The 13,951-nt window shown below is 39.8% G+C and overlaps 1 protein-coding gene across 1 annotated transcript; it reads right to left on the bottom strand.

The window, feature by feature from the left end:
* Nucleotides 1-7,202: 7,202 nt before the first annotated feature.
* LOC306841729 (uncharacterized protein) lies at nt 7,203-12,274 on the bottom strand. The gene is made up of 7 exons (XM_079371688.1): nt 12,129-12,274; nt 9,312-10,447; nt 9,007-9,198; nt 8,519-8,614; nt 8,181-8,313; nt 7,857-8,027; nt 7,203-7,744 (listed from the first exon to the last, which is right to left on the bottom strand). Exons 2-7 carry the CDS (start codon nt 10,443-10,445, stop codon nt 7,701-7,703), a joined length of 1,770 nt encoding a protein of 589 aa, XP_079227814.1. The 5' UTR covers nt 10,446-10,447; nt 12,129-12,274; the 3' UTR covers nt 7,203-7,700.
* Between the last annotated feature and the right edge of the window lie 1,677 nt (nt 12,275-13,951).

A 13,951-nucleotide genomic window follows, 5' to 3' on the forward strand; every position in this document is an offset into this window, starting at 1 on the left:
AAGGAACCTTTATTTATTTAACATTGATGTGACCAAATACAAAGAAACAAAACACAAGTTGTGTCTAAAAGCAACGCGTTTCTTTTAAACAGCTCTGACATTAGACTCACACTGAGTGATATTTTAATGAACAATGTGTCAAGTGAACTTTAAAAGTGCAAAAACATAATACTTAATACACAGTTCTGATTATTCTTTTTCAGTTGTTTTTGCCCAAAATTGCCTTAAAAAAAAAAAAAAAAAAAAGAATTCTTCAGGAGACTATGAAGTTAAAAAAATATATTTTTCAATTTTCACGGAAACATAATGGTAATGATGCCAAAAAAAAAAAGTCGACTGGATATGACAGCACGAAAGCAACTGCAACCTTGACTTTAAAACCAAACGAAAAATATTTTTGACTAAATGTGTCATAGAGTACTTTTATGAATGAATGTAAAGAAAATGAAAAAAAATAAAAATTAAATTAAAAAAATTTGGATTTTTGAAATTAACACCAAACTAACCAATAATGGGTGTGTAATTTGAAATACTTCGACTCACCACTTAGGATCCAGATGTACTGACTTACATTCATAGCTTTGGAGGCAAGCAAAGAGTCCAGGTGAAAATAATTTTAATAAAAAGACAATCAAGAAGGATACACACCAGTCACTTTGTAGACTGTCCCTCTCCTTCTGTATTTCCAGTTTACCCATGAGCACTACCAACTACACGATTTACTGGATAATTCGTCTTGCTACATAAGAATATGCAAATTGGAAATCAAGGAAGTTTGCATGAAAGTCAAAACATCAAGACGGGTAAACAGCCCATGTCAACTTGGATGATAAAATATTCCTTTGTTCTTGAAACAAGTGTTTCATCTCCAAACAAATGTGAGTAACATTTTCTTGACAATTAAAACTCCACCATTTTATCTTCTACGCAGTGGTGTGCTGGGGAGGAAGCTGCAAGAAGAGGGACGCAGCACACCTGGACAGACTGGTGAGGAGGGCTGGCTCTGTGGTGGGTCCAGAGCTGGACTCACTGGTGACATTTGTTGTTTGAACGGGGATGGACTTCATTGACCCTGTGCAGACTTAAGCACTTGTATATGTTTATCCACAAGTCTCTTTGAGCTCTACTTCCTTCTGACCTTCTGACCTTTATCAGTCAGAAAAATACAGGTATTTATAATCTTCGATCCCAGGACTTGTTCTTGCTCACTTTTCTAAAAGTCAGAACTGAACTGTGGGAAAAAGAAAGTTTCCCTCTGAAACCTCTGAGAGAGTGGACAAATACTTAGGACGGTAGTCGTCTTTCGGTGTTTACTTTGATCCAGAAGTCAAACACCTTCTGCAAATATTGAAAACCAAATATTTATCTGCTCCTCCTTGATCACACTGTGTGTATACCTGTACCTGGCTGTATATTACCAAGGAGTTTGATGGATGAGTAAGGCGCAGCCCTTTATGTAGCGTCTACACTAACGAGAGAATATGGTTGATGAGTGGAGAGCAGTCAGTGTGCATGGCTCAGAGAACTATGTTCCTGTAGAGTTACGAATAAATTACTGGAGTTTGTTACAAATTGGATACCTCTACTTATTGGAAATAACTTTCAAGGGTTTGAGAGTTATTGACTCTGGTTTCCCAAACATAGGAGTACTTTAGATGTTCCAGGAGGGAATTGTGTGCAAGAAACTTAGTCGAGTCCTCAGCTAGATTTTATAATCTTTTAGTTTAGTTCAATAAGACAAGATTGAGAAAAAAATAAAATAAAAAAAATGCATTATGCTAAAAAGTTCAGATTCAACAAATTGCCATTTAGACATTTTGATATTACGTATTTATTTAAAAAACAAATCATGGATAAAACATTCAGTAATAAGCAGCAAAGCAGTGTGGGTCATACAGCAGTCGTCCACAGGACGTTGTTAGAGAGACAGGATGGACCTGCAGCGCTTTTATTTTCAGCTTCATACAAGCGCTCCAGAGGTCACAGCCTGCACTTTTCTGCCCAGAAAAAAAAACACACTGAGGGGACACTGAGCTTAACCTGTGCCCAAAGCAGACAGTCAAACCGTCTGCATTAAATAGACAGAAATCCAGCAGTCCTGTAGTTGCAAAACAATTAGAGCCCTTAAAAGAAGTGGAAGCAGTAAGAAGGATATTTAAGAGTCACCACCCTCCACCTTTACTTTTCCTCCTGCTGTGAATTAACACAGAATGAAGCATGATGCAAATAATGTGTGAATGAAACCTCCAGTGACATGTTGAACAGCTTATATGTAGCAGTAGCATTTGTATAAGAGCAGGGAGGTGATGGTTGTCTTCTTGTCTTCACTGATTTCAGTTTCCTCAGAGCATGGCGAGACAGAGCACACTCACAGTGATCAGCAGAGCTGTAGAGGAAGAAGGAAGAGCGGGGGAAGAAACAGGATTAGGATTTGTTCAAACACATCTTCTTCCTCTAAGATTTTGGATAACGTTGCTTTCTAACTTATTAAGCTTACCATGTGTGAATGATTGCTGGAGTGTAATGGCATGGCTAACAGTGGTAGAGGAAGCGGTGGTGGTGGCGTTGGTGGTGGCATTGGTGGCTGCAACTGTGGTGGGGGCGGTGGTGGCCTTGGTGGGGGCAGCGGTGGTGGCAGCAGCGGTGGTGGCGGTGGTGGCCTTGGTGGGGGCAGCGGTGGTGGCAGCAGCGGTGGTGGCGGTGGTGGTGGTGGGGGGGGCAGCGGTGGTGGTGGTTGGGGGGGCAGCAGCGGTGGTGGCCTTGGTGGCGGTGGTGGTGGTGGGGGGGGCAGCGGCGGTGGTGGGGGGGGCAGCGGTGGTGGTGGTTGGGGGGGCAGCAGCGGTGGGGGCAGCGGTGGTGGTGGTTGGGGGGGCAGCAGCGGTGGGGGCAGCGGTGGTGGTGGGGGCGGCATTAGTGGTCGCTGTCATAGTGTTTTCTACCGTAGTGATTGCTGTCCAGGACAGCGTCACAAACAGGACAGTAAAGATGAGTCTGTTGTCCATACCTAGAGTAGGGAAGGGTTGAAATTAGCTTAATATTACATTTGGACTCTTGATCTTGAGTTATTTATGTGGTAGCAGGTCGAGAAGTTCAGGTTCTAGATAAAACCAATAAGAAAAATATAAATGTGCTTTACACAACCAAACTTAGGAACCATAGTGTATCAGTGACTGTATTCAGAAAACCTTTTAAACACTTGGTTGGGAAGCAGGATTTAAATTTTTTTACAGGCATTAACATGTGTAATATTTATATAAGTATATAATGTAGTATACATGTTTAAAATCACACCAAAACCTATTTTTACTTGATAATGAACCACTTAGTGTATGTCTATCCTCGACATTTATCTATAGTCATTGAGCATTACAGAATCAATTCATCAGTTGATTATTATTTGAACTCTTCTGTTTTTGCTGATTAAAATTATGGGTTGTTTATTACAGAGGTCTGTTGTTCACAGCAGAATGAACCTGTGGCGATGGAGGTTGCGCCCATGTAGTGGTTCGTCAGCTTGAACAAATACAGTATAAACAATATGATGGAATATAAAAGGTAATAGGTATTAGGTCCGTCGGATGTTCCCACATGTATATGGTGGCACAAAGACTTTAACCTGCTCACCTCACGTCCTCTCAGCTCTTTTTGTCTGCACACACAGTTCACCCTACGTCCTCATGTTGTATGAGTCGGATCTTTTGACATTAAACTTACCATCTCCACCACACTTTATGAACTTTTCTAAAGACAGCCAAATAACGCAGCCTATTACGCGAGACGTCACACCCCTGAAGTGTATTGACGGGAGTATGACAAGACGTCTCTCTCTATCTGATGACCTGCAGGGCTTGTGTCAGGCACAAGGCAGAGAGCGAGGAGAGAGAGTCAACTCAACACGGATGGTGTCCTCAAATACACTCGCCCAGGTGTTGTCTATGTGTGGGAAACACTGTTGGTATTTTGCCTTTTGATTGTTGTACTAGAAGAAACTACATTAAAGATGTGACTGAAATAAAAAGCTTCATACATGCTGTAAAGGTTACAGTGTTTAAGAACTGTATTAATTATAGGAAAATAATCAAATGAGAAATTGGGAATGAAAAAGACCCTTCAAAATACATCATATAGTAGAATATTAATTGTAGAAAAAATCAACATTTAACTGTGTTTTTATTTGTGAAAACATTTCATTTGAAACTTTTCTTACAATAGAAGATATTCCTTTTGTTATAATGAATATGTGATTTTCTAAATCCAATATGTACACATTAAAGAATTCACACCAACCTTATTTTCTTTTATGGAACAACGGTCTTTCAGAAACTACAACTACAGTAAATGATAAACCTTCTCTGAGATATCTATAGAAACTCTCATTTTAAGTCATGTAGAAATCCTCTGAGTATTATTTATTCATAATTAATAATGTAATAATAACTTACCTGTAGATCTTCTTGTCTTTAGTTCCAGATGGATGGATAGAAGCTTAATGATCTGTGCAGTGTCTTGAAATAAAGATCCTGTGTTGGTTTTAATCAGGTGTGGTGTGCTGGTCTTCTTAACCGGATTCAAGGTGAGGATGTGACACTTGTTTGCTTGGCGTCACTATTTAAACTTCGTTCATGATTACAGTAAAGACGCTAATGTTAAAAACAACAACAACAACTCCTTGGCATCACACGGGTGGGGTCAGGTGGAAACTCAGGGCTCAAAGTTGCGTGTGTGATTGGAACCAAACCAAGTCACTGCACTTTCCATTGGGTCCCCAATTTTGCATTGATCCCCAATGGTTCTCTGTTGGAATTTAAGATATTACTTCATTGATCCCCAATGGTTCTTTGTTGGAATTTAAGATATTGCTTCATTGATCCCCAACGGTTCTCTGTTGGAATTTAAGATATTACTTAATTGATCACCAATGGTTCTCTGTTGGAATTTAAGATATTACTTCATTGATCACCAATGGTTCTCTGTTGGAATTAAAGATGTTGCTTCATTGATAACCAATGGTTCTCTGTTGGAGTTTAAGATATTACTTCATTGATAACCAATGGTTCTCTGTTGGAATTTAAGATATTACTTCATTGATCCCCAATGGGAAATTTTAACTTACGAATGTCCTGCTTCCTTCAGCGCTCACAATGCCCACAACTTCCCTTATCAGACGATCATGACGATAAGGAAACAAAGCCCATCTACTTGGGGAAAAATGTACACCTGGATGGGTGTCTTGTCTGAAGTGATGGTGTCACTTTAAATAATGTCATAGTATATCAACGACGCTGAAATGTAAAATATATTCTTACTTTTTTGCTACCCTATATTTTGGCTTGGTTTTCCTCCAGGGTGAGGTTGCTCTCCCTGTCTTGTTTGCCCTGTATACTTCTGAGTTCCAGTATAACTCAGGGATGGACAGGAGGAGGAGTACAGGAGCCTGATTCAGGACTTTGTGACGTGGTGCAGTGCCAACCATCTGCAGCTAAAGACCAAGACCAAGGAGAAGGTGGTGGACAATCAAAGAAACAAACCACATCTAGAACCTGGTTCCATCGTAGGGGTCGACGTGGAGGTGGTCAGGACCTACTGAGACTGCAGCTGGATGACAAGCTGGACTGGTCACCTAACATGGACACTACCTGCAGGAAGGGACAGAGTCGTCTGTACTTCCTGAGAAGGCTGGGCTCCTTCAACATCTGCAAAAAGCTGCTGCAGATGTTCTAGCAGTCTGTGGTGTCCAGCGTCCTCTTCTACGCAGTGGTGTGCTGGGGAGGAAGCTGCAAGAAGAGGGACGCAGCACGCCTGGACAGACTGGTGAGGAGGGCTGGCTCTGTGGTGGGTCCAGAGCTGGACTCACTGGTGACACCCACCACAGTTTAAAATCCTCACTGATCACGGTTTGTTGTTTGAACGGGGATGGACTTCATTGACCCTGTGCAGACTTAAGCACTTGTATATTCTTATCCACAAGTCTCTTTGAGCTCTACTTCCTTCTGACCTTCTGACCTGAAAAGTACAGAGATTTATAATCTTCGATCCCAGGACTTGTTCTTGCTCACTTTTCTAAAAGTCAGAACTGAACTGTGGGAAAAAGAAAGTTTCCCTCTGAAACCTCTGAGAGAGTGGACAAATACTTAGGACGGTAGTCGTCTTTCGGTGTTTACTTTGATCCAGAAGTCAAACACCTTATGCAAATATTGAAAACCAAATATTTATCTGCTCCTCCTTGATCACACTGTGTGTATACCTGTACCTGGCTGTATATTACCAAGGAGTTTGATGGATGAGTAAGATGCAGCCCTTTATGTAGCGTCTACGCTAACGAGAGAATATGGTTGATGAGTGGAGAGCAGTCAGTGTGCATGGCTCAGAGAACTATGTTCCTGTAGAGTTACGAATAAATTACTGGAGTTTGTTACAAATTGGATACCTCTACTTATTGGAAATAACTTTTAAAGGGTTTGAGAGTTATTGACTCTGGTTTCCCAAACATAGGAGTACTTTAGATGTTCCAGGAGGGATTTGTGTGCAAGAAACTTAGTCGAGTCCTCAGCTAGATTTTATAATCTTTTAGTTTAGTTCAATAAGACAAGATTGAGAAAAAAATAAAATAAAAAAATGCATAATGCTAAAAAGTTCAGATTCAACAAATGACCATTTAGACATTTTGATATTACGTATTTATTTCAAAAATATATATATACAAATAAAACTCAACTGTAACATAATGCAATGTGCGAAGTCAATTTCACCATTATTCGACTGTAAATGCTCATATGCATTTGTTGTGTATTTTCTTCATACCACACACACACACACACACACACACACACACAATATATATCAGCCAGTTATGGCTTCATTAAGATTACACAGCCTACACATTCGCATCTAAAAAATAAATTAATATATCAGTAATAACAAAGTGAACATATTTCAGAAACACAGCTGCTGTTTTTCTTTCTTTTGCTGACCTCTGCTGGTGAAAACAAGGTATTGGTTCATTTGATAGTGATTTTTTTTTAAATTATTGATTAGTATTCATGATTTTTGAAAGATTCCTGCCTTGCAAAGATTAGGACCTAATTTATTCCCCATATTTCTTTGCAACGTACATCCTCTTTGCCGCTGTGTCGAATCGGGATAAAAACAATATCATGGATAAAACATTCAGTAATAAGCAGCAAAGCAGTGTCCACAGGACCTTGTTAGAGAGACAGGATGGACCTGCAGCGCTTTTATTCTCAGCATATAAATGCTTCATACGAGCGCTCCAGAGGTCACAGCCTGCGCTTTTCTGCCCAGAAAAAAAAACACACTGAGGGGACACTGAGCTTAACCTGTGCCCAAATCAGACAGTCAAACATTTTTCTCTGCATTAAACAACTCTTTGGACAGAAATCCAGCAGTCCTGTAGTTGCAAAACAATACAATGCTCAAACATAACAGTGAATCAAAACTCTTTAAACTTGTTTTAGAGCCCTTAAAAGAAGTGGAAGCAGTAAGAAGGATATTTAAGAGTCACCACCCTCCACCTTTACTTTTCCTCCTGCTGTGAGTTAACACAGAATGAAGCATGATGCAAATAATGTGTGAATTAAACCTCCAGTGACATGTTGAACAGCTTATATGTAGCAGTAGCATTTGTATAAGAGCAGGGGGGGGTGATGGTTGTCTTCTTGTCTTCACTGATTTCAGTTTCCTCAGAGCATGGCGAGACAGAGCACACTCACAGTGATCAGCAGAGCTGTAGAGGAAGATGGAAGAGCCGGGGGAAGAAACAGGATTAGGATTTGTTCAAACACATCTTATTCCTCTAAGATTTTGGATAACGTTGCTTTCTAACTTATTAAGCTTACCATGTGTGAATGATTGCTGGAGTGTAATGGCATGGCTAGTGGTAGAGGAAGCGGTGGTGGCAGTGGTGGTGGTGTTGGAGGAATTCTGATTGGTGACAGTGGCATTAGGATTTCCCAGGTCAACAGGATTGCTCCTTAATTGGGTGTTTGTGGCTCCCAAAGCACCAGAAGCTGAAAGCACAAGCAAAAGAATCATATTATTATTATAATATAAAAGTCTTGTTCTTTGTGAATGTTGATGGTTTTTTCCCGAATTTCCCCACTGGGGATCAATAAAGTAATATCCTATACGATATGTGCGAACTTCGTGTTGCGTTAGCTTACTGCTGTTGAAGTCTCCGGTGACTATTCCAAGTGTCGTAGTTGTTGCTCTTTGTTGTGGGGTTGGTATAGTGGCAGCAAAAGTACACTGGATTGTATTTCCATTGATCCTTCCTCTCACAGAGTTTGCGTTGACCTGCAGAGCATCGAAGGAATACACATATTAAACTGTTTCTGCGTAAATATTAGCTTTTATGTGCACGCTGTTTGAATAATCAGATGATTTACAACCTGGAACTACAGACCATTAAAGTACTTTTGCTTTCATGTCAAAAAACTACATCATACTCTGTTTGAACATTTGTTTTGTCTTGGTTAGTCTTAATAAAAGTAAAACTAACCCCAGTCCTTGTCAGTATGCCGTTGTTGAGGAGAGCGCCGAAGAATTGTACGTTTCCGTTGTTATTTGCACAGACATACGTGGTGTCGTTTCCCCCCTGTAGAAAAAATAAACAGAAATGGTCAAAACAGTGTGTTCATAAAGATGACTCCAAACAAACTGGTTTCAGGCCTTTGACTGTTTTTTCAGATGTGTTTTTTGCATCTGTTATCTGATTAATAAAGATGATTTTCTGGCTCTTTTACTCCTTGAAAAAAAATACAGGATGGAGTCCGTCTAGAAATATGGTGCTGGCTATACTGGCACCAACAATTTCCACAAAGTAATTGACCCTAAACAGCGGCTGGCAGTATGTTTAGCAAAGGTTTTGGTATCAGTATGCTAACATGACTGACACAACATTCAAAGGAAAGTAATGGACTCGATGAGCAAAGTTCTTGAGACTTGACTGTACATGTTTTTATGAGTGAGTGAGAGAACTTGACTAACCAGTGAGGCGTCATTTGACAGGGTGGCTCCAATATAGCCTTGTGACTCTCCTGACAACTGAAACTCGAAGTTCTGACCACTCTGCCTCTTTGCACCAAGAAAGAAACATGTTCCTGAATTGGAGGGGTCACACGCAGAGGGCTCAGCTGCACAGAGACTTTCACTTCCACAACCACTTCTATTAAAAGATGTCTGCAAAGGAAATGAGAAACATTTGAGTATTTAAAAATCGAAGGTCAACACGATCAACAAAAGCAACTTCTCTTGATTCTACTTTGTTCTATTCTACTTTTTGTATCACTCACCTCAAGATTTGAGACTGTATTGTTAGGTGTTAGTGGGGCTGCTACTGTAGTTGCGGCTGCTGCTGTTGTGGCTGCTACCATAGTGGTTGCTGCCATGGTTGCATTTGTAGCGTTTGTCATGCTGTTTCCTGTTGTCATGGTTGGTGCCATTGTGGAATTTGTCATGCCGTTTCCTGTTGTCATGGATGGTGCCATTGTTGAATTTGTCATGCCGTTTCCTGTTGTCATGGATGGTGCCATTGTGGAATTTGTCATGCCGTTTCCTGTTGTCATGGATGGTGCCATTGTTGAATTTGTCATGCCGTTTCCTGTTGTCATGGATGGTGCCATTGTTGAATTTGTCATGCTGTTTCCTGTTGTCATGGTTGGTGCCATTGTTGAATTTGTCATGCCGTTTCCTGTTGTCATGGTTGGTGCCATTGTTGAATTTGTCATGCCGTTTCCTGTTGTCATGGATGGTGCCATTGTTGAATTTGTCATGCCGTTTCCTGTTGTCATGGATGGTGCCATTGTTGAATTTGTCATGCTGTTTCCTGTTGTCATGGTTGGTGCCATTGTTGAATTTGTCATGCCGTTTCCTGTTGTCATGGTTGGTGCCATTGTTGAATTTGTCATGCCGTTTCCTGTTGTCATGGATGGTGCCATTGTTGAATTTGTCATGCCGTTTCCTGTTGTCATGGTTGGTGCCATTGTTGAATTTGTCATGCCGTTTCCTGTTGTCATGGTTGGTGCCATTGTTGAATTTGTCATGCCGTTTCCTGTTGTCATGGATGGTGCCATTGTTGAATTTGTCATGCCGTTTCCTGTTGTCATGGTTGGTGCCATTGTTGAATTTGTCATGCCGTTTCCTGTTGTCATGGATGGTGCCATTGTTGAATTTGTCATGCCGTTTCCTGTTGTCATGGTTGGTGCCATTGTTGAATTTGTCATGCCGTTTCCTGTTGTCATGGATGGTGCCATTGTTGTGTTTGTCATGCTGTTTGCTGTAGTCATGGTTGGTGCCATTGTTGAATTTGTCATGCCGTTTGCTGTTGTCATTGATGACGCTGTTGTTGCATTTGTTTGAGCATAAGTGCCAACAGATATCCAGGACAGCGTCACAAACAGGACAGTAAAGATGAGTCTGTTGTCCATACCTAGAGTAAGAAGAGTGGAAATTAGCTTAATAATACATGTGGACTCTTGATCTTGAGTTACGTGGTAGCAGGTCTAGAAGTTCAGGTTCTAGATAAAACCAAAAAGCAAAATATGAATGTGCTTTTCACAACCAAACTCAGTAATCATAATTTGTTAATGACCTGTTACAAACATGTTTGGTTAGCAGGATTTAACCTTTTATAAGCTTTAATGAGTAATGTAGTTTACATTTTTCAAACCCTACAAAAACACGTTTCCATTAACGTAATATATTGTTTATTATCCATACTCTTTTTTTTGGCTTTTTAGAAAATATATCAAACATTTGCAGTTTTATCCTCTTTTTACCGAGGTCAGTGTTTCCCACAGAATTAACCTGTACCTGCGGCGATGGAGGTCACGCCCAGGGAGTGGTTGGTCATTAAAATTGATCACAAATTTAACGTTAAGTTGGATTATCTACTAGTATTAGTATCTATATATTAATGATTGTTCTTCCTAAACTTATATATGTGGCATCAATTACTTTGTAATTTACTTCCTCTCAGTTCAATTTATCCGCACACATACATGTACACACACAAACTAACCAAAACACACAGACCTAAGAAACGACGTCCCCTGTTTGTGAGTGTGGAACGACATCAGAGACCCCTTTTAGATAGGTATGCAAGCGCAGTCACACACACACGCATGCTTGTGTCTCATCTTTTTGCATCAGATATCTGCACCCATCTGCACCACAGTCTATAAATGTTTCCAAAGACTATATAATGCAAATCCTGTTCTGAAAATTTTCCCTCGATGTTCTCTTGTGACAACAGCTTATAACTGTGTTGACGTTAATTATAAAAGCAGTGGTATGAGACAGAGTTCATGTTGTCTCTCTCTATCTGATCACCTGCAGGGCTCGTGTCAGGCACAAGGCAGAGAGCGAGGAGAGAGAGTCAACTAAACACGGATGGTGATCTATAAAGTAAAGAATGACAAAAGTAAAAATGGTCCAAAATCAAAGTTTGGCATCCTCAAATACATTCGCCCAGGTGTTGTCTATGTGTGGGAAACACTGTTGGTATTTTGCCTTTTGATTGTTGGATATACTAGAAGAAACTACATTAAAGATGTGACTGAAATAAAAAGCTTCATACATGCTGTAAAAGTTACAGTGTTCAAGAACTGTATTAATTATAGGAAAATAATCAAATGAGAAATCGGGAATGAAAAAGACCCTTCAAAATATATCAAAGTATTAAGTTGAGTATTAATTAAAGACAACAATCAACATTCAAATCATGAACATTGACATTGTAGAAGTGTCAGTCTTACACATCATTAAAAGAACTGTCAAAAAAAATTTTTTTTTCTTATAATACAAGATATTCATTTTTTTTTAAGAAATTATACTTTTTCTTAGTTACTGACTTGTTAAAATGATCCTATTTAAAGAAACAACCGTCATTTTATTATAATGAATATATGATTTTCTAAATTCCAATATGTATTAAAGAATTCACACCAGCTTTTTGTCTTTCAGAAACTACAAAAAAACAACCTTGGAGAAATTATTTTCCAACACAGTAAATGATAAACCTTCTCTGAGATATCTACAGAAACTCATTTCAAGTCATGTAGAAATCCTCTCAGCATTATTTATTTATAATTAATAATATAATAACCTACCTGTAGATCTTCTTGTCTTTTGTTCCAGATGGATGGATAGAAGCGTAATGATCTGTGCCGTGTCTTGATGTAAAGATCCTGTGTTGGTTTTAGTCAGGTGTGGTGTGCTGGTCTTCTTTACCGGATTCAAGCTGAGGATGTGACACTTGTTTGCTTGGTGTCACTATTTAAACTTCGTTCATGGTTAGAGCACAGGCACTGGAGGCAAAAAAAAAAAACCCTCTCTGACATCACGGGGTGGGGTCAGGTGGAAACTCAGGGCTTGAGGGTGTGTGAGTGATGGAAACCAAACTTGAATTTTTGCCTCGTCACTGCACTTTCAGGTTTATGTTCTCTGTGGAGTTTAGTCAAAGAATGTCCTGCTTCCTTCAGCGCTCATAATGCCCGTAACTTCTCTTATCAGACGATCATGACGATCAAGGAAACAAACACCATCTGCTCGGGAAAAATGTATTCTTGGACAGGTGTCTTATCTCATGTGATGGTGTCATGAAGCAATGTCAATGACTCTGACATGTAAATTTAGACTTGTTACTGTCTGGGTGAAGCTGTGGATACTAACTTTGGGGGGGAAATTATGTTTATATGAACTCCAATCTGACAAAAGCCAATAAGAAAATATTCCACAAAAGATTAGAAGGAGCAGTCTGCATGTCTGTCACTTCCTGTGTTTTTCTATTGGCTGCCTTGGCCAGGACTCCTGTGAAAAAACTTAATGGTTAAAAAAAAAAAAGGAAATCTGTGAGATGTAACGCAGACAAAATATATCAGCATTATGAAACTGATTCATTCAGCATCCAGATAATGACTATGACGCCAAAGACCAAAGAGTTCAGTAGTCAAAGCTTGGAGTATGCTTTCTTTAAACGCACTGAAATTGTCACATTTATAAAAATTTAAGGTTGCATGTTCTACCAGAAAAGAAAATGAAACCTCAAACACAGAAAGAGCCGTTTGGATCTTGTGCTAAAGTGTCTTTTTGATGCTGTTCTGGGAAGCCGGCATGGAGGGCCGAGTACCGCTGGAAACTTTATGGAGGAAATGAGTTTGTTTTTCCGTCTCGGTTTGCAACAACCGAAGTTAGAGTTCTCAGGAATTCTGCAAAGAATCAGACTCCTAAATAATTTCATACGAGGGTTGTAATGATAGCAGCTTAAGATCAAGAAATGTCAAACAATACTGAGGAATGTTTCGACACCACAGCGACTACCATACACGTCCTGTACGCCCAAATATCAACACGTCGAGTTTTTATTTACAAAAAACCCTCCACATTGTTTATGTTGCACAAGAATACAGAATATATCACCATACAGAAAAAAGAAAGTGCTAATTGGCAGTGCCAAAAGGGGGCCTCAAATATCCAAGATCGTGTGTCCCTTATTCAATAAGAGGCAGCTTGAGTTGTGCGTGCACTGGTTGGTACATGAAACCAGTCATGAGACCAGCAACACAATGCCAAGAACTGGTTTGTCAGTAACCCAGCAAGCTCCTGCGAGGGTTTCAATATGCCCATTGTGTTCTGTGGTTGCATATCAACATCAACAATAATACAAGGGGCAAGTCAAGCTCTGCTTATAGTTTTGCATTGTTTTACATGTGCAACCCTAATATTAGAACACAACAATCAGCAGAGGCCCGCTCCTCAAAACAAACGCCCCAATATTAAAACAGACGACCAAAAAAAACCCTGAAAAAGTAAAAAGGCATGACATACCTTCACTTACTTTATTTTAATACACGGGAGAGAAATTCCAATTCAAAACAGCCAAGCAAGTCAAAGCAGTTTCCCAGTGGACAGTGGGAAAGGGATGATGTGTGAT

Source organism: Symphodus melops (genome assembly GCF_947650265.1).
Source record: "Symphodus melops genome assembly, chromosome: 20".
NCBI lineage: Eukaryota > Metazoa > Chordata > Actinopteri > Labriformes > Labridae > Symphodus > Symphodus melops.